Source organism: Liolophura sinensis, chromosome 13, assembly GCF_032854445.1.
Source record: "Liolophura sinensis isolate JHLJ2023 chromosome 13, CUHK_Ljap_v2, whole genome shotgun sequence".
In the NCBI taxonomy this organism is placed as follows: domain Eukaryota; kingdom Metazoa; phylum Mollusca; class Polyplacophora; order Chitonida; family Chitonidae; genus Liolophura; species Liolophura sinensis.
Window position 1 is genome coordinate 2,737,100 of NC_088307.1, and position 25,200 is coordinate 2,762,299.

General features: G+C 39.0%; 2 protein-coding genes across 2 annotated transcripts in view; both read left to right on the forward strand.

The window, feature by feature from the left end:
- Positions 1 to 111: 111 nt before the first annotated feature.
- The window catches only part of LOC135480694 (probable RNA-binding protein 18), a 31,913-nt gene continuing 6,824 nt past the window's right edge, over positions 112 to 25,200 (forward strand). The window contains exons 1-2 of the mRNA XM_064760595.1: positions 112 to 203; positions 21,673 to 21,767. Of these exons, the coding sequence (XP_064616665.1) occupies positions 192 to 203; positions 21,673 to 21,767 (107 nt within the window). The 5' untranslated portion in view covers positions 112 to 191. The remainder of the gene's footprint in view (positions 204 to 21,672; positions 21,768 to 25,200) is intronic.
- On the forward strand, positions 8,743 to 9,970 carry LOC135480519 (alpha-crystallin B chain-like). Its single transcript, XM_064760369.1, has one exon. It carries the CDS (start codon positions 8,884 to 8,886, stop codon positions 9,502 to 9,504), a length of 621 nt encoding a protein of 206 aa, XP_064616439.1. The 5' UTR covers positions 8,743 to 8,883; the 3' UTR covers positions 9,505 to 9,970.

The following is a 25,200-nucleotide window of genomic DNA, read 5'->3' on the forward strand; positions in this document are numbered from 1 at the left end:
GTATCATTTGTCACAGAGTTTCACTGTTTGTTCGAGTTTTTAAAAAGTCCTTATTCCTCATTTTACCGTTGTTAATAGGTTTAAGTTTTTAATATCAATGTCAGATTAAAACACAAATCGGCCCAACTTTTAAAGAAAAGAAAAAACTTCACAGAATAATTGGACGTTGCAACTCCCTCCTTATTGTCATTATGTCGGGATTGGTAAGTTATATCTGCTTGTTTTTCCATGGGCTAGTGAAGGTGCTGTGTATGAAGGGCGATGTTGCTGAATTTCGCGATGGCATCTGTTTGTACAACAACAACAACCACACACAAGTCGCTAGGCGCTAGGTGAAAACTAAAAATCCTTTTCCTTGTAAAAATTTACTTCACCACTTTTTGCAGAGAGTAGGAAGAAATTTCTGTTTAACACTTCTTAAATGGCCAAACGCTAAACTACAGTAGTAGCCTTTGCACTGCCGAGTGCGGTGGCCAAGTGGTCGCAGACCCGTCCAAACTGTCCGACATCGTTTAACTTTCAACAGTTGAACGATGTCGGATAGTCTGGACCGTCATTGCGATGCATTAGAAGCATTATTCCTGGTAACTCTCCCAACACTTCATGTTGGTCAATACAGACAGTTTCATTCAGCAACTATCGCAGTATCAGACATCAGACTTGTCGAATTTGTCCAAAAGTTTATACACATAAACAGCAGATATTTTGATATCCCAGCGAAACATTTTCGGTTGGCTGTTTTGTTGCTTCTTTACTTGGCACTCAGTTGAGCATGTGGTATGATACAGCTTAATATCTATCTCATTTTTTTCATTTTGTCATTTATTGGATTGATCAATGAATATGTCAGACGTAAAAAATGTAAAACAGTTACCGGTGCCCTAAAAGTCCTCAACTGATTGGTGAAGGATGGGGCATCATATACAGGCACCTTTTCTGTATTGCTCTCCAAGTACATGTACTAAACTCATTCGTCATATTTGAGCACGTCATCATGTGGTCTACATGCATGTAAGAATTACTACATCATCTGATGTAACTAATCTCTGTAATCTGTCTCAGGGCTTCCTAGTTTGATCTGGATGAGCTTTTTATCATGCCATTTCATATGCACTTTGTCATCATGTGATCTACTGGAACACTTCGTTATGTGATCTACCAAATCACTATGTTGTATGTCATGATCACATGGACTCGTCAGTGGGGTGACATAGAAGTGTTTATTACCAATAAGCAGTACAATGTTGTTATCATGTGTCATGACCAGAGTAATCTCCCTTGTATAGTGTACAATGCAGTTAGTACATTTTACAACATAGTAAGCATCTGATTTAGCTGAGTGCATTGTTATTGATTTTATCTACAATGTATCATCTGGTCTATTTTAGCTACTTTAAAAAGCACTTTGTCATAAAATACTATTGTTTTTTCATACATAGTGATCAGAAATTACCTAAACTTGTCTATATCAGTTTTAAATGTATTTTCCTCCACATGTCATCATTTTCATCTAAGTGAAAAATTCTTGAGCAAGATGTTAAACACCAACCAGTCATTCCATCAATCTAATGTATGTATAGCTTTAATAATCAGAAGTGGTGCTAACATACATGAAGACTGATGGGTTCCTGGGTGACCCTCAGGCTCAACTCCTATTCTAGTATTCTAGTTTCTTTCCAGATCACATAAGATTATCACTTCAAACTGAGGTAATGCCATGTCAATTTCACTTTGTGCCTTACGAATGAGTGGACATAAAAAATCTAAAATTGGAATAAAAATAAAACAGAAAATCACCCTTTTCAGTTTGTCCAATCTTGAGGGGTATTTCATGAAATAAATACATGTAAATAAATGATTCCATTACATGCAAAAAAGTTTCATTTTACAGACATCAGGGGAGGTAACCCTCTCTGTCACTTCTCCAATGGGATGAGTACTATTATAAGGTTTTCAGTTTTTGAAAAGGTTGTGTATATTGATGGTTACAGGTTGAATAAATCATTGTGGTTAGTCAAAGGCTTGAACAAATGTCAAGATTGTGGGTTTGAGACATCATAGCTGCATTTGAATACTTATAGAACTCTGTAAACATGCATACTCTTCATATCCAACTTATCTGTATCATCAGCATAGCAATTTACATTTTCACATACAAGTGTACATGATATCACATGTGCATCTCCCCTAATACTATGAAATCATTTTTCTTTCATGTTGTGGTTTTATGTGCCAGTATCTTTTTGTAGAGTTTGTAATTTTTTGTTTAATGTCTGTTTTTGTGATGGATTATCCTGATGTAAAACATGTAGGTTTTCAGCACCAGAAGTAATACATTTGCATGTTATGGCCTTTCCTTTCCTCTAAAATGGACTTTTTAGGGCAAATTTTTAGGTCAGAATTCAGTAATTATATCCCGTCAGTTGCACCAATTGCATTGAAACTGTGTGTACATCTTCAGTACCATCTAAACATCTACTTGCTTATTAAGTTTGTTCTTGGAAATGCTGGGGGATGGAAAGGGGTATTTCGGACATTCAGAATCTAGTTACATCTGGTGTTCCTTGAGCAAAGTCCTGAGTACATGTGTACATCTACAGCTATAGCAAATAGCACCACTTCAGTGGCCTAAGGGTTTAGACCGTCGGTCTCAAAGTTGGGAGACTTGACATCAAGAATGTACATGTGTACATCTACAGCTGTAGCAAATAGCACCACTTCAGTGGCCTAAGGGTTTAGACCGTCGGTCTCAAAGTGGGGAGACTTGACATCAAGAATGTACATGTGTACATCTACAGCTATAGCAAATAGCACCACTTCAGTGGCCTAAGGGTTTAGACCGTCGGTCTCAAAGTTGGGAGACTTGACATCAAGAATGTACATGTGTACATCTACAGCTATAGCAAATAGCACCACTTCAGTGGCCTAAGGGTTTAGACCGTCGGTCTCAAAGTTGGGAGACTTGACATCAAGAATGTACATGTGTACATCTACAGCTGTAGCAAATAGCACCACTTCGGTGGCCTAAGGGTTTAGACCATCCGTCTCAAAGTTGGGAGACTTGACATCAAGAATGTACATGTGTACATCTACAGCTGTAGCAAATAGCACCACTTCAGTGGCCTAAGGGTTTAGACCGTCGGTTTCAAAGTCGGGAGACTTGACATCAAGAATGTACATGTGTACGTCTACAGCTGTAGCAAATAGCACCACTTCGGTGGCCTAAGGGTTTAGACTGTCCATCTCAAAGTTGGGAGACTTGACAACAAGAATGTACATGTGTACGTCTACAGCTGTAGCAAATAGCACCACTTCGGTGGCCTAAGGGTTTAGACTGTCCGTCTCAAAGTTGGGAGACTTGACAACAAGAATGTACATGTGTACGTCTACAGCTGTAGCAAATAGCACCACTTCGGTGGCCTAAGGGTTTAGACTGTCCGTCTCAAAGTTGGGAGACTTGACATCAAGAATGTACATGTGTACGTCTACAGCTGTAGCAAATAGCACCACTTCAGTGGCCTAAGGGTTTAGACCATTCGTCTCAAAGTTGGGAGACTTGACATCAAGAATGTACATGTGTACATCTACAGCTGTAGCAAATAGCACCACTTCAGTGGCCTAAGGGTTTAGACCATCCGTCTCAAAGTTGGGAGACTTGACATCAAGAATGTACATGTGTACGTCTACAGCTGTAGCAAATAGCACCACTTCAGTGGCCTAAGGGTTTAGACCGTCGGTTTCAAAGTCGGGAGACTTGACATCAAGAATGTACATGTGTACATCTACAGCTGTAGCAAATAGCACCACTTCAGTGGCCCAAGGGTTTAGACCGTCGGTCTCAAAGTCGGGAGACTTGACATCAAGAATGTACATGTGTACATCTACAGCTGTAGCAAATAGCACCACTTCAGTGGCCTAAGGGTTTAGACCGTCCGTCTCAAAGTTGGGAGACTTGACATCAAGAATGTACATGTGTACGTCTACAGCTGTAGCAAATAGCACCACTTCAGTGGCCTAAGGGTTTAGACCATCCGTCTCAAAGTTGGGAGACTTGACATCAAGAATGTACATGTGTACATCTACAGCTGTAGCAAATAGCACCACTTCAGTGGCCTAAGGGTTTAGACCATCCGTCTCAAAGTTGGGAGACTTGACATCAAGAGTGTACATGTGTACGTCTACAGCTATAGCAAATAGCACCACTTCAGTGGCCTAAGGGTTTAGACTGTCCTTCTAAAAGTTGGGAGACTTGACATCAAGAATGTACATGTGTACATCTACAGCTATAGCAAATAGCACCACTTCAGTGGCCTAAGGGTTTAGACTGTCCTTCTAAAAGTTGGGAGACTTGACATCAAGAATGTACATGTGTACATCTACAGCTGTAGCAAATAGCACCACTTCAGTGGCCTAAGGGTTTAGACTGTCCTTCTAAAAGTTGGGAGACTTGACATCAAGAATGTACATGTGTACATCTACAGCTGTAGCAAATAGCACCACTTCAGTGGCCTAAGGGTTTAGACTGTCCTTCTAAAAGTTGGGAGACTTGACATCAAGAATGTACATGTGTACATCTACAGCTGTAGCAAATAGCACCACTTCGGTGGCCTAAGGGTTTCGACCGTCCTTCTCAAAGTCGGGAGACTTGACAACAAGAATGTACATGTGTACATCTACAGCTGTAGCAAATAGCACCACTTCAGTGGCCTAAGGGTTTAGACCGTCCGTCTCAAAGTTGGGAGACTTGACATCAAGAATGTACATGTGTACGTCTACAGCTGTAGCAAATAGCACCACTTCGGTGGCCTAAGGGTTTAGACCGTCGGTCTCAAAGTCGGGAGACTTGACATCAAGAATGTACATGTGTACGTCTACAGCTGTAGCAAATAGCACCACTTCGGTGGCCTAAGGGTTTAGACCGTCGGTCTCAAAGTCGGGAGACTTGACATCAAGAATGTACATGTGTACATCTACAGCTGTAGCAAATAGCACCACTTCAGTGGCCTAAGGGTTTAGACTGTCCTTCTAAAAGTTGGGAGACTTGACATCAAGAATGTACATGTGTACATCTACAGCTGTAGCAAATAGCACCACTTCGGTGGCCTAAGGGTTTAGACTGTCCTTCTAAAAGTTGGGAGACTTGACATCAAGAATGTACATGTGTACATCTACAGCTGTAGCAAATAGCACCACTTCAGTGGCCTAAGGGTTTAGACTGTCCTTCTAAAAGTTGGGAGACTTGACAACAAGAATGTACATGTGTACATCTACAGCTGTAGCAAATAGCACCACTTCGGTGGCCTAAGGGTTTAGACTGTCCTTCTAAAAGTTGGGAGACTTGACATCAAGAATGTACATGTGTACATCTACAGCTGTAGCAAATAGCACCACTTCGGTGGCCTAAGGGTTTAGACTGTCCGTGTCAAAGTCAGGAGACTTTGCGTCAAACCGAGGTCAAGACTTTAAAAATGATACCTATGCTGCCTTGCTTGGTGCTCGACACTACAAGAGGTTAGAGCAAGGAAACATGACTGATTGCCCCGGTGTCAGTGACAGTAGAATGTGATTTGGGGTGGGTGTTGGGGGGGGGCAGTGTCAAGTGTGGTGTTTTTGCCTTGACACTTCAGTGGTACTAGCACACGCCTAATGGCTCCTACTTGTCATATGACTGAAACCCCAAGCATACATACATAGTATAGCACATGTGTATACAACTATAGTACAACAATAAAATGGATATAACACAATTATAGTATAGTGTGTGTGTGTGTGTGTATATATATATATATACACACACACACACACATATATATATATATATATATATATATATATATATATATAACTACATTTACGTGTATACAGTAGGTGTAACTATACTTATTTCTACACGTAGTAGATTCTAGGTTAGTCATAGGTTGCGAGCAGTCATGTGCAGTGGAGGGTAAACGTCCATACCACACTGATCTAAATTTCTCTGATCATAGAGCTGCACGTAGAAATAAATTCGTTACTCTATCCCTACTTGTTTGATGCTGAAATTTTGTCCTGTTTCCTGGCGAATGCCACACTCCAGTTTGGCGGTCATGTGTCATTTTTTCCAGTATCAGACTTGCAGAAATGCGGTAACTTATAATATACAGTGTACATGTACATTATATACACAATATATATATCCATAAACCTGACAAGTGATGAAAATGATTTTATCTCTCAGTACGATGTAAAGCGTTAATCAGCTGAGCTGCTGTATAAACTGCTGGATTTCTCTGCGGTGTGAATTCTCTCTATTAAAGCTATTTTATTTCCTTTTTTCGTATTGTTATAGAAGGCAGAACATTCGTCTTGACCCACTGAACAGCTTAGTATAATAAATAATCATGTACACTGTTTCATTGTTACAAAACTGTAATACTCTTAGTGTGGTCATCAAAGTGAAATTCTTCGTAGTTACTTTGCTTCTGTAGAATATTCTACACTGTTTTACTATTACACTTTTTCTAGAATTGTTCATTTTTATTACTCATGTACAAGTACATCAAGTTTATGATACACTGAATTTAAGTAAATATCTTCGTCCCATCCTGAACACTGGAGAGTTCTAGATTTGCACTAAATTATGCTGTTTGTTTGGGAATACCCTGAGATCATGAAGTTATTCCATCGTAATTGCTGGAGAATTCTAGATTTGCAGCAAACAAGGCTGTTTACTTGTTTTTCCGAATCATCTTTAAGTCTTTGTACTGTAAATTGTTTGCAAACCTCTCAATAAGACAAGGCTATCAATTTGGGGCTAGACAGTTTGGGATTCTTAAAACTACTTTTTTTTTTCACATGAGGAGGATCTGAAACTGACAGGTAAACCAGACAATCCTACCTGTACATGTATGTATCCTGTACACCGATGAGCATATCTGTTATTTACAGCTGTATGTGACCAGTCTATACTCACCTGGTCAGTCTGGTTATATTGTCTAACTTTTTTTGACATACATGCAAACTTTGGTTTCTGTGCGGTATTTTATCCAAGGCATTCACCTTTGTTCTGTATGACCAGTTTACTTCTTGGCATACAGTATAATAAATAGATAGATTTTTTCATTGTGTATATAATTTGTTGTTTGTTTTTTTTTTTTGGGGGGGGGGGGCGCTATTTTTTATTGTATTAAAACATTTATTAAACATGTTGTTTATTTCATTCCACATGATAATTACAAGTAAGTGCAGATGTTTAATATTAATTTAATACTTGTCCAGCTCCTGTTGGCTTCCTATCCGACTGTATGTGGGAAGGTCTGACAAAAACCTGCGGATGGTCATGGGTTTCCATACATGGGTTTCTCCTGGGCTAGGCCGGGTTTCATGCCACCATACTGATGGTCGCCGTTGTATAAGTGAAACATTCTTAAATTTAGCATAAAACACCAGTCCAATAAATAAATAAATTTAAATTTTCAATCAGAAGTTTCTTACTTAGTTAATACAAGCTGTGGCCATTAGGTACATTGACAGATACCGGTACATCATGTGTATTACAAGGCAGTGTTATATAAAACCCCTAGTATGAAGGAAATAGAATGATTGTGGTTTTTCTAACACCAAGTTATCAGCATATTAGCCATATCTTGATGTCGAGCCATATCTTTTCTGTCTAAATTGTAATAAAATATTTCTTTTGGTGCTATAAAAACTTAAATTTTCCTGGTAGTATAGTACAAATGTCTTAACAATTGTGCCTTCCAGATGCAAACCTCAGAACACTTATCAGGGATCAATACAGTTCTGAGAATCTGGCAAAATGTGTGACTTATTTATGGACAAAATTTTTAGGCAAACAGTGTATATTGGCAGATGAATGTGAATGGGTATTAACATTACGCCTACCATAGTACAGAATTGTAACATCTAAGACAAACTGTAAGAACTGAGAAGTCCATATGCTTGTCTAAAATCATGCATTTTTACTGGCAGGAAATGAGCTGGTGTGTTATGACATACATGCATTTATTGTTTTTGTTTTATGTTCTTCATTCATGATTGTGAAAATTATTTACGTGGTTAAGATTCAGATTAAGTTGTGAATACATATACGTGTGATCTTTTCCTTCATGTATATGATATTAAGACATGCTTCAGTACACCTGTTCACCTGAACATGTGTGATATTAAGACATGATGTTCACTGATGTTTATGTATGTGCACTGTACGTGTGTATTTAGTTTGAACAGCGTGTTATGAATGGAAATAGTGGGAAGCAAGATGCTCTGGCCTCAGCATGTTCTAATTTACTGTAGTACACACTGTAAAGCAGGTAAATGTGTACAGGTAAAAAGTCGGGCTACCTCTACTTTACCTGAAGTGTGTAATTAACGTCAGGTGAGAGAACATGCTTGTCCAGCCTCCGCACATCCAGCTGTGATTGACAGCTCAGGGGAGTGGACTTACAGTTTTTTTTTAACACACGACCGTTGTCTGTACATATTAGTCATGCGTGTTGTGATTGTGTATATGTCAGCCCTGTGAACTAGGTTGTGGTAAACATGTTAAAAAAAACCTGGGAGTTTTCTTGAAATTGCTCCAGGTTTTTTTTTTTTTTGCTAAGGATAGTCAGGCATGCTGTTTGCCCACATTTTGGAAACTTCTGGATGCATGGTAGAGGAATATAAAATGCTTGAGTAAACCCCAGAGGCCATTACTGTGTCTACCGGAGCACCTGCCTAAAGCACCTCTGTGTGGTGACGATAAACACTCGCCATTCAAGCCACGTGCCGTCTTTAAGTAAGCAACGCCCATTTGCACGGATTGGCCCAGATCAATTGGCTGCCTTCATTGTCAAACTAGTGAGTGACGATTAAAAAAGAACCGACGACATACACCCTGTGATGGCTTTGTCACGGTATGTGCCCATCAGTTTTGAGGACGAGAGAGACTTGTGGAGACCGAATCTTAGCCTTGAGCCTAGCTGGATCAGTCCGCAGTATAACCGCTGGAGCTTGGACAGGTCACCGCGCTTCCAACCTCACCACCAGCATCACACTGACCTAGTACCTTTCTCTAACCAGCGTCTAGCACCCATCCGAGATTTTGACCAGGAATTAAGACAACTCAGCAACAACATGAGTCGCATGTACCAAGATATGCTGACCTTGGTGCCGTCAAAGGCCCTGCCGACGGACATCCACATGAATGAAGAGCTGAGGATGGACAACCCAATCGTCACCGACATGAACGGCAAGAAAAAGTTTCAGCTGCAGTTTGATGTGCGGCAGTTTCGACCAGAAGAAATCAGCCTGACAACTTCAGATAACATCCTCACCGTCCACGCTTGTCACGAGGAGAAAAGCGAAGGGAAATCGGCGTTCCGTGAGTATAAACGACAGTACACGATCCCTCCGGTAGTCTCAGCACAAGCCTTGACTTCCAAACTCAGTCACAATGGTATTTTGTCAATAGAAGCCCCAGTACACATGAGTGACACAATGATTCCCATCAAACACCAGTGATTCTGACACAGGACTGGGACACATCTGACTCCCTGATGACAACCTTATGAATATGCTCTGTGGACTTAACTCTGGAGATCGCTGAAATTCTTACCACTTTTGTCATTCGAGGGATGGCAGAAGAAAAGAAGAAAAAAAAAGAAAAAAACGCAGAAGAAGGAGATGATTCGGTAGAATCAGACTGTTCTGATCAGAGTACGTACAGGTACTTGTAAATACATGAAGTCCTTCATTTTGGAGTCGATATCACATTTCTGTGAATTAACAAACGTTTGAAGAAAACAGAACTGTAAGTTTATGAGGATTTTAATGGCCTGGAAAATCCAGTAAGAAGCAATATTGTTGGTTGTTGCTACATGTATTTTATGATCAAACTGGTAAAAGCATACTACAGAGTGCATCTAATCTATTGACCTGATAATGTTGGATGATATGAAGACTGTTCTTGGTGATAATTCTGGAAACTATGGCTGTTTGAAGAAGGCGTTCTGTACATGTATCTTAGCCATCAAACTGGAATCTTCACAGTTGCGATGTGTCGTAACATTGGGGTAATGAAAACAACAAAATTTGTGTTCATTTTTTGCAGTTTTATTTTACATATTTGTGTGTTTTGAAAATCCTGTGGTACTGGTATGTAATTGTTTGTATTGTCTGCATCTCACAGCGGCTTATTTAGAAATACCCTAAACGACCAAAAAATTTCGTCCACAAAAGTGCATATTTAGAGGCAAATAAATTTCACAAATATTATTTTTGTTGCTGAAACCTACAATTTCCCAGTGGAATATCACCCCCTGTTCCAAGTAAACCTCAAAACACTGTTCTAAAATCAATAGAAAAATGGGCAAGTTAGTCATGGACAAAATTTGCGGTCATTTAGGGTACATTTAAAATTTTCAAAATATTTCACTTATACCAGTGTAAGAACTTGTAAGTTTAGCAGGTTGCTGTACTTTTTTATTTAAACACAGTACAAGACCTTGAGTAGAAATTTTAATTTTTGTTTTAGCATTCATTTGTATAATTACCATTGTAAAAATGAACTGTCTTAATCACAAGTTGATGAATATAACATAGGTGCAGTACATGTAAATATATAACAATGTCAAACAGGATGTGTGTGTACATGACTGTGTAACGTTATTATACATTTGCAAAATATTTATGATCCAGAGTAACAAGAAATGAACTTTGTCATTGTTACACGAGTGTCTCAGGTTGAAACAAAGCCTGAATCCCTCTTGCATAATGGATAGTTTGTTTATGAATAGACATCGTAAAAATCCCATCCTGTGCAGACTTTCTCTGAGAAAACGGACGTCCTCTGTCTTTATCAACACGTGTGATGAGTCATTCTTTTTAACCCTGTGAACCTGATTTCATGGCCTGTGGATCGCAAAGAAAAAAAGTGTGTGAATATTATGAAAGGGACATGTTAAGGATAAACTACTCTGTGTGTAGTAACGGGAGCTGATGGGTTGTGTTAATGTTTAAGTTAAGGACTTGTTGGGGACCCTTGAATCGCAGGCACCTGTCAGCAAAAGCTAGCCTCTTTTGTGAGGCGTCACTTTAGCATGGTCAGACATTTGGTCTTTTGTTCGACTGTTTTATTGCTATCAAAGTATGTCCATGACCTGTTTGGCATGAGTGCCTGAGTAAAAGTCACTGCCATAGAAGCTAGTTTATTGTTGAGTCGTATCACTTCATGTCCCTGAGAACAACACGAGCATAATTACTGCAGAGTTCATTAGAACAGTTTCCTCTTTGTCACTGTCATACGTGAATGATGTGTTCAACCTCAAGTAATGAGAAGGGGAAAAAAATGAGGTCATTAGTTGTTGTCTTTTTTTTACCATTCTCGTACAACAGCACAGTTCCTTGTATCACAGGTAAACAATGCCTTAGATCCTGGGACACCTGTGCTGATTGCTCTTTTATTTATTTGTCTGTCTGTTTGTCTGTCAGAAGTTCATCTGCCAGATTGCTCTACACTGTACCTTGTCATTCACCTGTCTTGTACAGTTCATCGTTCTAAATTATTGTTCTGGCTGAATGATCATGAAATAAACATTTTTAACTACATTCTCTGTGTTGTATTTGTCTGTACACGTTTTGGGGTCCATATGTACAAATACACCAAGTTGATATTATGTAGGGCGTACCTGTGTGGCATGCCTGAATTCACCTCCAATCGTACTGTATTTTACCTAAGGTTTAGTATTTTTCAGGCAATACAATTCCCGTGATTTGATCGATTCATCCACAGTATGGGGCCACTTAAGAAGTTTTTCTGAAGTTTAATTCATGTCGTCACAAAAAATTACGTGCTGTAATTAAGCATCTTAATTATCGAAAATATCTTGTTGAGACCTTTGTGTGCTTGTGAAAGTGCATTTTTACATTGCAAACTTTAGGTGAAATACGGTATATTTATAACCTGGGCTCCACAAGCTCTATTCCGTCAGTTCTGTCAGGTATAGATATAATGATTTAAGGGCGGTATAGATGTACTCGTCAACGTCCTGGCTCTTCACTATTCATCAGTCCACCATGACAATGAGTGATCACCATTTGTTCTGGCTAACATTCATTGTAAGAAGACCATTATTTTGTCTTCCACCATTATGTTGTGCTTAACTGTATGTCACACTGGAGGTTGTTTTTCTCTAAAATGCCAAAGGTTGGTGGTTTACACCAAACACTCCAGTGTCGACCCCCTATTTACTGACCAGTGTCATAATAAGTGAAAAAGTTTTGAGTATGGCGTTATTACAGCTGCAATTATTCAACAGTCAATTAAACAACATACACCAGAACTGCAGCCTCTCACCAATGCAGTTTCTGTGAGTTCAAGTCCAGCTCATGCTAGCTTCCTCTCTGGCCGTACGTGGGAAGGTCTGCCAGCAACCCTTGGATGGTCGTGGGTTTCCACTGGGCTCTGCCTGGTTTCCTTCCACCGTAATGCTGGCTGCTGTCGTATAAGTGAAATATTCTTGAGTATAGAATAGAATAACGATCAGATAAATAAAATGAGTAAATAAATATGCCAGAACTACTCCATTATCATTAAGCTTAATTTAAATCGACATACTTGTAAATTTACCTATGTAATTGTGTTAATCGACAAAAGACCAATTGACTCCTCTGACATTGCTCACCTGTGAATTTACCTGTGGGGCATTTTCACAGGTAACATAACCATTTAGGCACTTTCTCTGTGATTGCTATGTAATCCAAGCATAATTTGATATTACCAAATGTTTTCCACTCAAAAGTAAGTATGTGCATGTCCTTAAACTTTGCATGGCTGGATGATTCAAGAAACTTGTTTGCAAAATCCTGTAGGGTTATGACTAAAAACATCAGTATACAGCTGTTGTAAAAAGTTTTAAAACTTATAAAAAGTTGATTTTTTCTTGGGTGTGGAGAACAGGTATGATATCAGAGAAGAAAAAAAACACAGGAAAATATCTCAATTTCGACACTGCAATAATTTTTACAAACAGGCTTACTGAAGTCTGAAGTACACAGTTAAACAACTAAGTAAGCCCTATTCATTCCTATACTTCATTTCACTGTATGTGACAATCTCAGATGTTTCTTTATACACGAGTTTGGTCTGCTGGGTCAGGTATCTGTGTCACTGATTGGGTGCCTACACAGGTACACAGGTACATGTAGAATACCTGTAAAAGCTGGAGGTATTCTCGTGGTAGTGAAAAAGCTGCATCTGCTAGGGACTATTGACATCTTGTTAAATACAGTTCTGTGTGTATGTGAGTGTGGGGTGTTAGGAGGGATGGTACGGGGAGGGGGGGGGAGGGGGTCGAGGTATTTCTGCCTCAGGTCACTTTTTCTTTTCAATGCTCACGATATGTAACTTGCCTAGGGCGTATACTACATATGGAATTCTTCATTTTTCACCTGATGAGTCACGATTAGGCTCTGGATGTTCAGGTAGCTTTAAGAGAAAAAAACATGTTAGGTAAATCCCTGAAAAATATGTATTATGGGACTGAAGTCTATTTCATGTATTCCAAGAATCTAAGTGCATTAGGAGATCCAGTCCTGGTGATGATAATTTTGTGCATTGTATTGGGCAGTTTTTATGAAAGTTGGGAAATACTACAGAAAATGTTACCAGACAAAACTTTCACCTCAAGGCACTGTATTGTTACAAATGTACCACATGGTACTTTAGCAGAAACATATGCGGAATTCCTGTAGAGAAGTAAACACTGGCAGTTTTAAATTTTTATACATGTAGAATATTGCACAGCAGAAGTTGCAAACTGAGCCACTGCAAGAAATATAGTGTCGCACTGACAAAGACAGCCAGTGCCACTGACAAAGACAGCCAGTGCCACTGACAAAGACAGCCAGTGCCACTGACAAAAAATATATGTACATGCATGTCTGTATAGATGAACTGTGAATTAAAGAGCTTGTGTGAAATGTTTTTGCTGACTTAAATGTTAAGGCACATGTAATAGTGGACAGGTAATAGTTGCTTTAAATATGTTACCTGGAAAAGTTTAAAGAAGGGCTTAAGTTAGTGTAGAATATAATGTGTTAAAAATGGTACTTGTTGTAGCCAAAATTGACACTCATTACTGAGAGGTTAGAGCCAGGAAACATGATTCTGTGGCCTGATGTGACTGGGTGAGATGTCACGTCTGGTGTCTTCAGCATGATACTTCAGTGGTGGCAGCACTTTAGTGACATGGACTAGCCGTGCCACCAGAAGACACAGTATATGTCCGCACACCTAATGACTGTTCATCACCAGATGTATTGTTACATGTTACTATGAATACCAAACATGCATACATATAATGTGATGGCAGTGCAAACGCATTCAGTATATTTCAGGTAACATTCTTGAGTACGACGTAAAATACCGATCAAATAAATAAATAAATAAATCATATTTCAGGTGAAAGCCCTAATTGAAATCATTCTTGTACAATGGAATGTACGTATGACATTGTATATCTAGGTGACACAAACGTTTCGTGCTATAAATTGCATCCTGTTTGGCCCCAAGCTTTTGTAATTAAAATCTAACATTTATGGAGCCTGAAGCAGTTTGAATCATAGTAATGAAAGTGAGTTGTGACATTTTTGCAAATGATCCGACTACGTATCTGTTTAATGGCTACGCATTTAATTGTCAAAACATGATTTCATGGCCTGAGGGAGTAAGTCATGGTCTGTTGGTTTTAGAGGCATTAACCTTTCAATCACTGGGATGCACAAGGTACGGGTTTAAGTCAAGTCTTATAGACAGGGGATTTATAAATTCCATGGTCTCAATGTCTGTCATGCCTGTAGGACCTCGATGATATTAACTTAAGCTGTGGATAACGCTTGTATGGTCATATGCCCAGTCTTTCATTCACTGAGGATCATTTGTCTTCCACCGAGATGGTGTACATATCTGTACATCACATACATGACGTGTGGGCAAGTTTGTCAGTGACTTGCCAATGGTTGCTGGTTTACACCAGGCACTCCAGTTTACTCCACTCGTATCACTACCACTCTGGTGAGTATGGTGGTGTTCAAGCAGCTGTCCATTAGGACAAAATGGCTTGAGTCCAGGGCCCGTATTTCAGAGTCCAGGGTCCGTATTTCAGAGTCCAGGGTCCGTATTTCAGAGTTTAGGGCCCATATTTCAGAGTCCAAGGCCCGCATTTCAGTCCAGGGCCCGTATTGCAGAGTTTAGGGCCTGTATTTATTATTTTAAACTTCTTGAGAATGAAATCAAAGTTTCGAACACAACTACAAATAAAGCACTTGCCTGTAGAAATTTAAAATTTGGACACTGATTCTTTACTGCAGAATAATGTACTCATCACAAGTTGAGTTATTTTCTGATCTGAGTTAGGCTTTTTAAGCACCTGCAATTTGTGACTTCAGTCTTTAAGTTGCTTGATAAATACATGTATGTATCTGAAACATGTAAGTTGCTTGATAAATACATGTGTGTATTTGAAACATGTAAGTTGCTTGATAAATACATGTAGGTATATGAAACATGTAAGTTGCTTGATAAATACATGTATGTATATGAAACATGTAAGTTGCTTGATAAATATAGGTCCAGGGCTGATGTTGACGAATCTGAACTTTTCCTCATTGAGTACTGGTACAATGGCCGACTAAGACATATACAAACATTGCATGGACAGCTCGTGCTGTATCTGATTGGGTGGTTGACCTAACTGAATTCGCATTACCAAATCCAGTTTTCACTGGTTTGTTGTGGGTAAGGTTTTTCAGGTACCAGCGGAGTAGAGACCCAGTTGCTTTTTTCCTGTTTTCTGTATCCTGTTTCTTACCAATGCATACATCTAATGTAAATCTTCAACCTTTTCAACCACTGAAACACTTCTTTCAGTGGACACAATTATCATGAAAATGACACTAAAAGTGATTTGTTTGTGTCATTAAAGATGCAAGCTTCGTAAAACTGTCCAGATTGTTTCTCTACACCCCACAGTTCTCTCAGAATGTCTTAACCTATTTGTTGCAGAGGTGGTCGAAAAAGGTTGAACAGTTAGGGTAGATCTGATTGCAGTCGTGTAAATCAAACATCCTTGAGTCCAGCGTTGAATCCGAATCAAAAAAAAAAATGTATAGAACTTGTCTGCTTATATCACAAATGTGTTTTTTGAGTTGTTGGAAATGCAAACCTGGAAATTCTTCTGTGAAGCATTATGTGCACTCATGAGATAAATTATAGAATATTTCACACTTGAAGGTGTCATACTTTATCCATACAGTGTCATTACATTGAGCTGGATTCCGTTGAAGAGACACGTACGAGTCTCTTGAATCGGTTGTTCTATTATGGTTCTTCTACCCCCAAAACTTCTACAGGTATGTGTAACTTGATCACTTTGTATCCACAGTACGGTGTTCTGTTAAAAGGTCAACCTGTCTTAATTAAGGCTGAGGCTTTTGGTTTTTCCTTTTGTGGTCGTTAGAAAACCGGTTTATGCTAATCGACACAGTATGCATACAAGTAGAACAAACACAGTGGACTTTGTTAATATACGTGTAGTGTTGCGGTCATAGTGCCTCAAGAAATATTCACTTTTAGTAGTTACTTTACCTAAATCAGTTATGGTTGTTGACGGTTTATACTTTTTAATACAATGACAAAGGTGTATAGCACAGGTGAAACCCGTGAATCTGTAGAAAGTTAACACCTATGATTTTACTTTCCTCCAGCCCTTATACATGGCACAGTTATACATGTATTTTACTTACCTGTATTTCACTAACATGTTTACATCAGGAAAAATACATGTACCTTTTTGCCCATGGGGTTTATTGTGAGTGTTTTTGGTTAGGCTTTAACGGAGCCTTGTTTTTTTTTTGTTTTTTTTCTTCTTTTCTTTTACCTGTTTTTTTTTTTTTTTTTTTTTTTTCTTTTTTGCTCCCCAAAACCTCTCCACAGCCAGTAAAAATCGTGTCAAACACATTACATTTAAGTACTGGAGCCACTTCTTCAAAAGTGTATTATAAGTTAAATTATTTCTTTTCTTTTTTTTCTTTTTAATTTATGATTTTTTGTTTGCTTGTTTTTGCTGTTTATTTTAAAGGCATTTAACAACATAGAATTATTTTTAAAGGAAATTTTGTTTAAACTTGTAAAAGTACTAATGTGACCTGCAGACATTCTATACATGTATGAAGACCCTCACTGTTTTCCACATGTACTGCTCAGCTGTTTCTGCAAATAGCCTGTCCACAATTATTTGTGTTGTATTAAAGCACGTTTAAGAGTTTTGTGCTATGAATTACTGCCCCAGTGTGAACTGACAACGTAATTCTCACTAACTCCAGGGGGTCCATTGGATGCATGTGTTAAAGGATTTTTCTCAAAGCAAACCACATTCAAGATTTTCAAATGTGTGAGAAAGAAAAAAAAAAGAAAGTTGAAAGTACTCATAACGAGATTATCAACCTTTCACATGTGCAGTGTTTTCATTTCTGCAGGAGTTCTGTCTTCCTGCAAGACCTAAACATGATGACTGTTACAAAAACAACCCCCAAAAGCACCACTGCCTTTTTACAGCCAAGCAGCTTCACACAATTTCGAAACAAATCCATTGTGATAATAATGTATGACATAAAAAGTGTCCAATCATTGCAGTGTTGGCATTCTCGATTGAAGTTTTGTGAATGAGTGAGTGAGTGAGTGCTCGGGGTTTAACGTCGTAATCAACAATTTTTCAGTCATATGACGACGAAGGAATCCTTAGGGTGCATGTACGTGTAATGTGCCTCTTTGTTGCAGGACAGATTTCCACCGCTCTTTTATTTAATGCTGCTTCACTGAGACGACTTACCGAAGGCAAGTAAGCCGCCCCGCCCGAGCCATTATACTGATACGGGTCAACCAGTCATTGCACTATCCCCTTGATGCTGAAGTTTTGTAGTGTTATATGTTATTACGCATAATAATCTGCACATTAAGAAGTAAAACCAAATCATTTTATTTGTCCTTTAAACAGTTTAATACAGCATTACATGGCTTCAAGATATGCATGTACATATATACTGTATGCTCTATAACTGAATGTGCGCGTGCAGTTGGACATGTGCTAAACATGCACTCAGCACACTTCATTACTACTGTACAATACTGCTTTGAATTATATATTCAAAACGTGTAATGATATTTTAATGTACATAAATCATGTGGTGGGAATATGAAACGTACATGTACGTGTGATCGTTGTATAATGTTGAGTTAAGGCTCTGTGAAGAAGGCTGGCATTTTTGTTAGGTTCGCTAACAAAGTGCTGACTGGCTGATTATGCAGGTATAAAGGTGAAGCCAGGGCCACAACAGGTATGTCAAACGGCCGCCAGCTGTCTGACAAAATATACCAAGATATACATCAATCCGTCTTTCACAGATATTTAAATTTTACTTGTGCCAGGTTAAATGTACATGCATGTATATGAAGAGCATATTTGTTGCACTGTCACTCGAAGCAATTGATATTATGGGATCCATGAATTTTTTCTGTGTCAAGAAATTTTATGTGACTTTACAAACAGCATGTGTTAGCAAAGATTATCTTTTGTTAATCTGAATGATATTAGATCTATCACGTGCCCACACGCCACGTAACTTCCACATCAAAACATCTAAAGTTGTTTGTTTCCCATAAACCATCTCACACGCAATATGTCAGGCAAAATAATTAAAATACATACATGTAGGATTACAACCCTTTTAAGCAGAATTTTCTCCAAATTCACATCAATATTTTGTTTGAAAATTAATATTTATCACACTAAGAGTCTCCTTTTTTTTAAATAGGGTCATAAGAAACTAAGAATGAATAAATAATGGCCTTACCAGTTGTATAGGGCCATATTTTCCTCCAGGTGCTTTCTTGCTCTGTAAGTACCATAAATATCACCCTTGACTAACTTGGCCATTTTCCTCATTCTGTGAGTTCTGTTTATTTTAGAAAGTTGTTTTGAGGTTTACATGGAGAACATGAGATGATATTCTACTGGAAAATTATAAATTTTCAGCACCAAAAACAATATTTTGTGACATTTATTCACCTTGTCCACCTTTTTGGACAAAATTTTAGATCATTTAGGATATATAGTCAAATTAGTAGTTAATTTTTTTGCTCTTTAAATTAAGAAGTTTATTCCTTAATGTTAAAACAATACTGGGTGCTAAGCAGTAAGGTACTACATTAGATGAGATTTTACTGTCAAAGCTAAAAATTAGAAAGAAGACTATTTTTCACCTGCTACAGCTGAGTGCTCATGAATAGGACTGTTTATTTGTGGCTGCTGACGAAAGCTATTTGTTTATGTCTCCCTAAATACGTCATAAAATGTGTCATATTTGTGTAATGGGGTCAGTTAATTTATTCAGCGCTCAATTGAATCTGAATTCCTGGAAGAGTGAATGCTTATTCTTCTGCAGTTTGTTAAGCTCTTCATTTTCGCCCCTATAAAAAAGAAAAGCTTAGTTACTATTATGCTTCTGTCTTCGTCAACCCAAAATGACCATAAATTTCCTAAACAACTAACTTGCTCCTTTTTCCTGATTGTGAGAGTTCTATTGATATAGAAAGGTGTTGAGGTTTGCTTGGAAAATTGGATGATATTCTACTGGAAAATTGTTAGTTTCACCTCCATAAATGATATTTTGTGACATTTACTTGCCTCTTAAAATGCACTTTTGTGGACAAAATTTTAGGTCATTTAGGGTATAAAGATCTTCATTGACATTATTAATACGATTTAATTCCTTTATTTATCAGTATTCTCAGTTCAGTGACATGCAGGAACTTGACGTCTTACCCATGCTCTCAGTTCAGCGACATGCAGGAACTTGACGTCTTACCCATGCTCTCAGTTCAGCGACATGCAGGAACTTGACGTCTTACCCATGCTCTCAGTTCAGCGACATGCAGGAACTTGACGTCTTACCCTTGCTCTCAGTTCAGCGACATGCAGGAACTTGACGTCTTACCCATGCTCTCAGTTCAGCGACATGCAGGAACTTGACGTCTTACCCATGCTCTCAGTTCAGCGACATGCAGGAACTTGACGTCTTACCCATGCTCTCAGCTCACTGACATGCAGGAGCTTGACGTCTTACCCTTGCTCTCAGTTCAGTGACATGCAGGAACTTGACGTCTTACCCATGCTCTCAGTTCAGCGACATGCAGGAACTTGACGTCTTACCCATGCTCTCAGTTCAGCGACATGCAGGAACTTGACGTCTTACCCTTGCTCTCAGTTCAGCGACATGCAGGAACTTGACGTCTTACCCTTGCTCTCAGTTCAGCGACATGCAGGAACTTGACGTCTTACCCTTGCTCTCAGTTCAGCGACGTGCAGGAACTTGACGTCTTACCCTTGCTCTCAGTTCAGCGACATGCAGGAACTTGACGTCTTACCCATGCTCTCAGTTCAGTGACATGCAGGAACTTGACGTCTTACCCATGCTCTCAGTTCAGCGACATGCAGGAACTTGACGTCTTACCCTTGCTCTCAGTTCAGCGACATGCAGGAACTTGACGTCTTACCCATGCTCTCAGTTCAGCGACATGCAGGAACTTGACGTCTTACCCATGCTCTCAGCTCAGCGACATCCAGGAACTTGACGTCTTACCCATGCTCTCAGTTCAGTGACATGCAGGAACTTGACGTCTTACCCATGCTCTCAGTTCAGTGACATGCAGGAACTTGACGTCTTACCCATGCTCTCAGTTCAGCGACATGCAGGAACTTGACGTCTTACCCATGCTCTCAGTTCAGTGACATGCAGGAACTTGACGTCTTACCCATGCTCTCAGTTCAGCGACATGCAGGAACTTGACGTCTTACCCATGCTCTCAGTTCAGCGACATGCAGGAACTTGACGTCTTACCCATGCTCTCAGTTCAGTGACATGCAGGAACTTGATGTCTTACCCATGCTCTCAGTTCAGCGACATGCAGGAACTTGACGTCTTACCCATGCTCTACAGACATCTTTGCTCTCGAACATACATGTATGGACGTAGATTACACGCATTGTCCACTTAAATAAAGTGAATGTCAGAACTCTGCTTCAGCGAGTTCAAAAGCAGGTTTTGTTGACATGCATAATTTACATGTACACCTGCTGTGCAGATGAGACTTTTGTCTAACATACTATAATGTTACCAGGGAACATAGTTCACTACTTCATCCTTCATCTTTCACTTCTCTATACTTTTCAATTCTATCTTTCAGCTCCTCGTCTGTTAGCCAAACACCATTGTTCTTGAATATACATGTATGTACATGTACATGGTGTGTGTGTGTCTCTCTCTGTAGACATGTTTATTACCCATGATTTTCTGTGATAATTAATTAGCTAAGTGAAACATTTATCAGCATCTCTGTAAAATGTGCCAGTGCTGCACTGTGTCCATGCATGATGGAATGTTTCAGGGTTTCCAAGGAACATCCAATCAGGCATGGTCGCCGTAGCATAATTCAAATAATCTTGAAGAGACGGGCATGTACATCATGTATGGGGTAAACCAAGTGAATCAGAATTGAACTATGAAGTGGGCATTAGCATAGAGGTACATGTTTATCTTTCCTTTTACTTAATGTACTGTCTCTGTATTTGACAGCAACCACCACTACCTCCCCCTCCTGATGAGAAGATGTCTGACAGGGGAGACATCTGCAGGCTATGGGTTGGTAACCTGGACACGAGGATTACAGAGTGAGTCATCTTTTAGATGCTGATTTTTTTACTAAAATCATAGCCACAATACAATTGCGAAAATGACCTCATCAGCGAGACGATTATTGTGTGATGAGATTGCCGACTTGGACGAGGAATTTGTACATTCCGCCAGTCTCACTATTTGTGAGACCGCGGTGACAATGAGCCGAGTCGGCATGTCAGGTCTCTTGCATTTTAACGAGATAAGGTGGGGGCTTTCGCAAGCTAACATGACTTGAAATGATGTGATTAAGACGTTACAATTATGCAAGATGTATACTCAATCTATCATCTGCAATGAAACTTCGCCTTTTAGCCATGATAGTGTGTTAGACCCCACCCCCTTCCATAATAAGGTGTTATATGTTACTTGCAGAATACACCTGGGCATGTTTGTCATACTGCATATGCAAGTAGATTGACCAAGTATTTTCTAACAGTTAAGAAGGTATAGTATACACTGGATGCAGAGAATGGATAGATGTACTTTTAATGAACATGTATTTGAAAATGCATTTTATAATTTGATTTTTTTGTAGAAAAGGTATACTGAAAAATCATTACATGACGATATAAAGACATAAAGATAAATTAAGTGACAGTAAGAAGTGGCTGTTTACAAGTACAGGTACATAAATGTAATTTTGTTGTTGAACAGGTGATGTCACTTGTATTGTTTGCCATGATTGGACACCTGAATCAGTCATTATCTGAGCATGCGTGACCTTAAATGGCAATATTGGTCAGATGTGCACAGGTAAATTGAAGCCTTAGGTTTGAAAGTTAGGCATTCAAACAGACATTTCCACATTCCTACCTCTACAGCTCATCTGTAGCATTCACATAGCTCTAAGATCCTTAACGGATTTGGCCTCGGGTACACAAGCTTCTTTGCTGACTGGCATGTTAACTGAGCTACCTGAACTACCTGAGTTACCTGAGCTATCCACTGGGTTAAGCACCTTGATTAACCTACTCTTTCAGGGTCAGGTTCTCTATTTCACACAGAAACATTTAAAGTCATTCTGTCATTTCTTTGTAGAAAGTTCTGTTTTTTGACACTTAATTGCAAATTTTGTTTGGCTAGTCAGGAGATGTGGATAAACATGTAAGCAGGAATGGGTTACATCAAGCTGTTAAATAGACAGGTGTCAAAGGCATTTCTGCCAAAACAACCATGTGACTTAAGTTCTCACATCACTGGCTCAAGTCAGCATAGTGGCTAATATTCTACTTCTTCCCTGTGGGGGGATTGGCATCAAAATAGCACTATAGCAAGACAGAAACATAACAATTTAAACTGTTGTTGATACAGGATGAAACAATATAGATACTGTGTCTAACTTTGTTTTTTTATGCTTTACAACATGTGGGGATTCTGTGTCAGAATATGTTACAGTGCAAATCCAGTGCAGTGACTCAAGGCCTCTCACAAATGCATTTGTTGTGAGTTTTAAGTCCAGATCAGACTGGCTTTTTGTCCCTGGTTGTATGTGGGAAGCGCTGCCAGCAACCTGATGGTTGAGGCCTCTACGTATCATTGTATAAGTGAAATATTATCGCGTATGGCGAAGAAACATGAGCGAAATAAATTATGAAATGTTAAATGCTTAATCCATCAGTTTTAATCTGTGGTGTTAGAATTAAGGGACTTTCCTGTACAGTATATCTAGAGCCGATCTACTCTGTGATCTACACTTCAGCAATTAAGGGTGGATTTTTATATCCATGTCCTCGGCCGCAACTGGGAAGGTCTGCCAGCAACCTGCAGATGGTCGTTGGTTTCCCCCCAGGCACTGCCTGCTTTCCTCCCACCATAATGCTGGCTGCTGTGGTATAAATGAAATACTCTAGAGTATGGCATAAAGCACCAAGTAAATAAACAAATAAATGATATCCATTAACAATGTATCACAATGCTACATAATGTTAAGCATTGGATATGTTCATAAAAGGCACATTTATGAAATACTTGAATGGCTATTTATCTGCAGTGAAGAATGAGTTCACCAGCCATATACAAAACATGTGATGGGAACATTTGTGACATTATAAGGGATTTAGGGCATGTACATGTATGCCTATGATACTGTGAAGGTGTTCATTGCTACATATGTGTTAGCAACTGAGTGACAGGTTACAAAGTTTTCTAAGCTGGGACTTTTTCTCAAGCCATTTCTGTAACCCAGCACTAACTGTTATTAAAAAGCAGGGAAAATTTCCTCACATTTTTTGTGGTGTATTTTTTTTTTTTGGTACCGCTGAGGTGTGAGTGTTCATACCAGTAGCTGTGTACCATAATGTTCCTAAAAATGGTACCACTGAGGTGTGGGTGTTAATACTTGTAGCTGTGTACCATAATGTTCCCAATAATGGTACTGCTGAGGTGTGAGTGTTAATATTCGCAGCTGTGTACCATCATGTTCCCAATAATGGTACCACTAAGGTGTGAGTGTTCATACCAGTAGCTGTGTACCGTAATGTTCCCAATAATGGTACCACTGAGGCGTGAGTGTTCATACCAGTAGCTGTGTACCATAATGTTCCCAATAATGGTACCACTGAGGCGTGAGTGTTCATACCAGTAGCTGTGTACCATAATGTTCCTAATAATGGTACCACTGAGGTGTGAGTGTTAGTACTTGTAGCTGTGTACCGTAATGTTCCTAATAATGGTACCACTGAGGTGTGGGTGTTAATACTTGTAGCTGTGTACCATAATGTTCCCAATAATGGTACCACTGAGGTGTGAGTGTTAATACTTGTAGCTGTGTACCATAATGTTCCCAATAATGGTACCGCTGAGGTGTGAGTGTTAATACTTGTAGCTGTGTACCGTAATGTTCCCAATAATGGTACCACTGAGGTGTGAGTGTTCGCACCAGTAGCTGTGGACAATAATGTTACCGTTGAGGTGCAAGTGTTAATACTCGTAGCTGTGTACCATAATGTTCCCAATAATGGTACCACTGAGGTGTGAGTGTTAATACTCGCAGCTGTGTACCATAATGTTCCCAATAATGGTACCACTAAGGTGTGGGTGTTAATACCAGTAGCTGTGTACCATAATGTTTCTAATAATTTGAATATATGTAGAGCATTTCACCTAAAATTTGGTATGTAAATATCCACTTTGAGAAGCATACAAAGGGAAATGATACATTTGATGCTTACACCTATTAAAGTTTTCCTGATAAGAAATTACTTTGGAGTGGAATGGATGAGAATGAAACGAAATGTGTCACTTGAAATATGCTACACTTTATACGAAGTACAGTACTCATACGTAATATAGTACCTGAAGCCGTTATAATCTTGGATAAACCTGTTATGGTAAATGTAGGGTCAGTTTGTTGTTTTTATCTAACATTTTTTTTATACTTGTACCTGAATGAAAATAGCTTACTGATCAAGCCTGACCAAATGAAAA

What these genes read in the sequence shown, in the direction of transcription:
- LOC135480519 (XM_064760369.1), top strand. Translation starts at nt 8,884, where the DNA reads ATGGCTTTGTCACGGTATGTGCCCATCAGTTTTGAGGACGAGAGAGAC.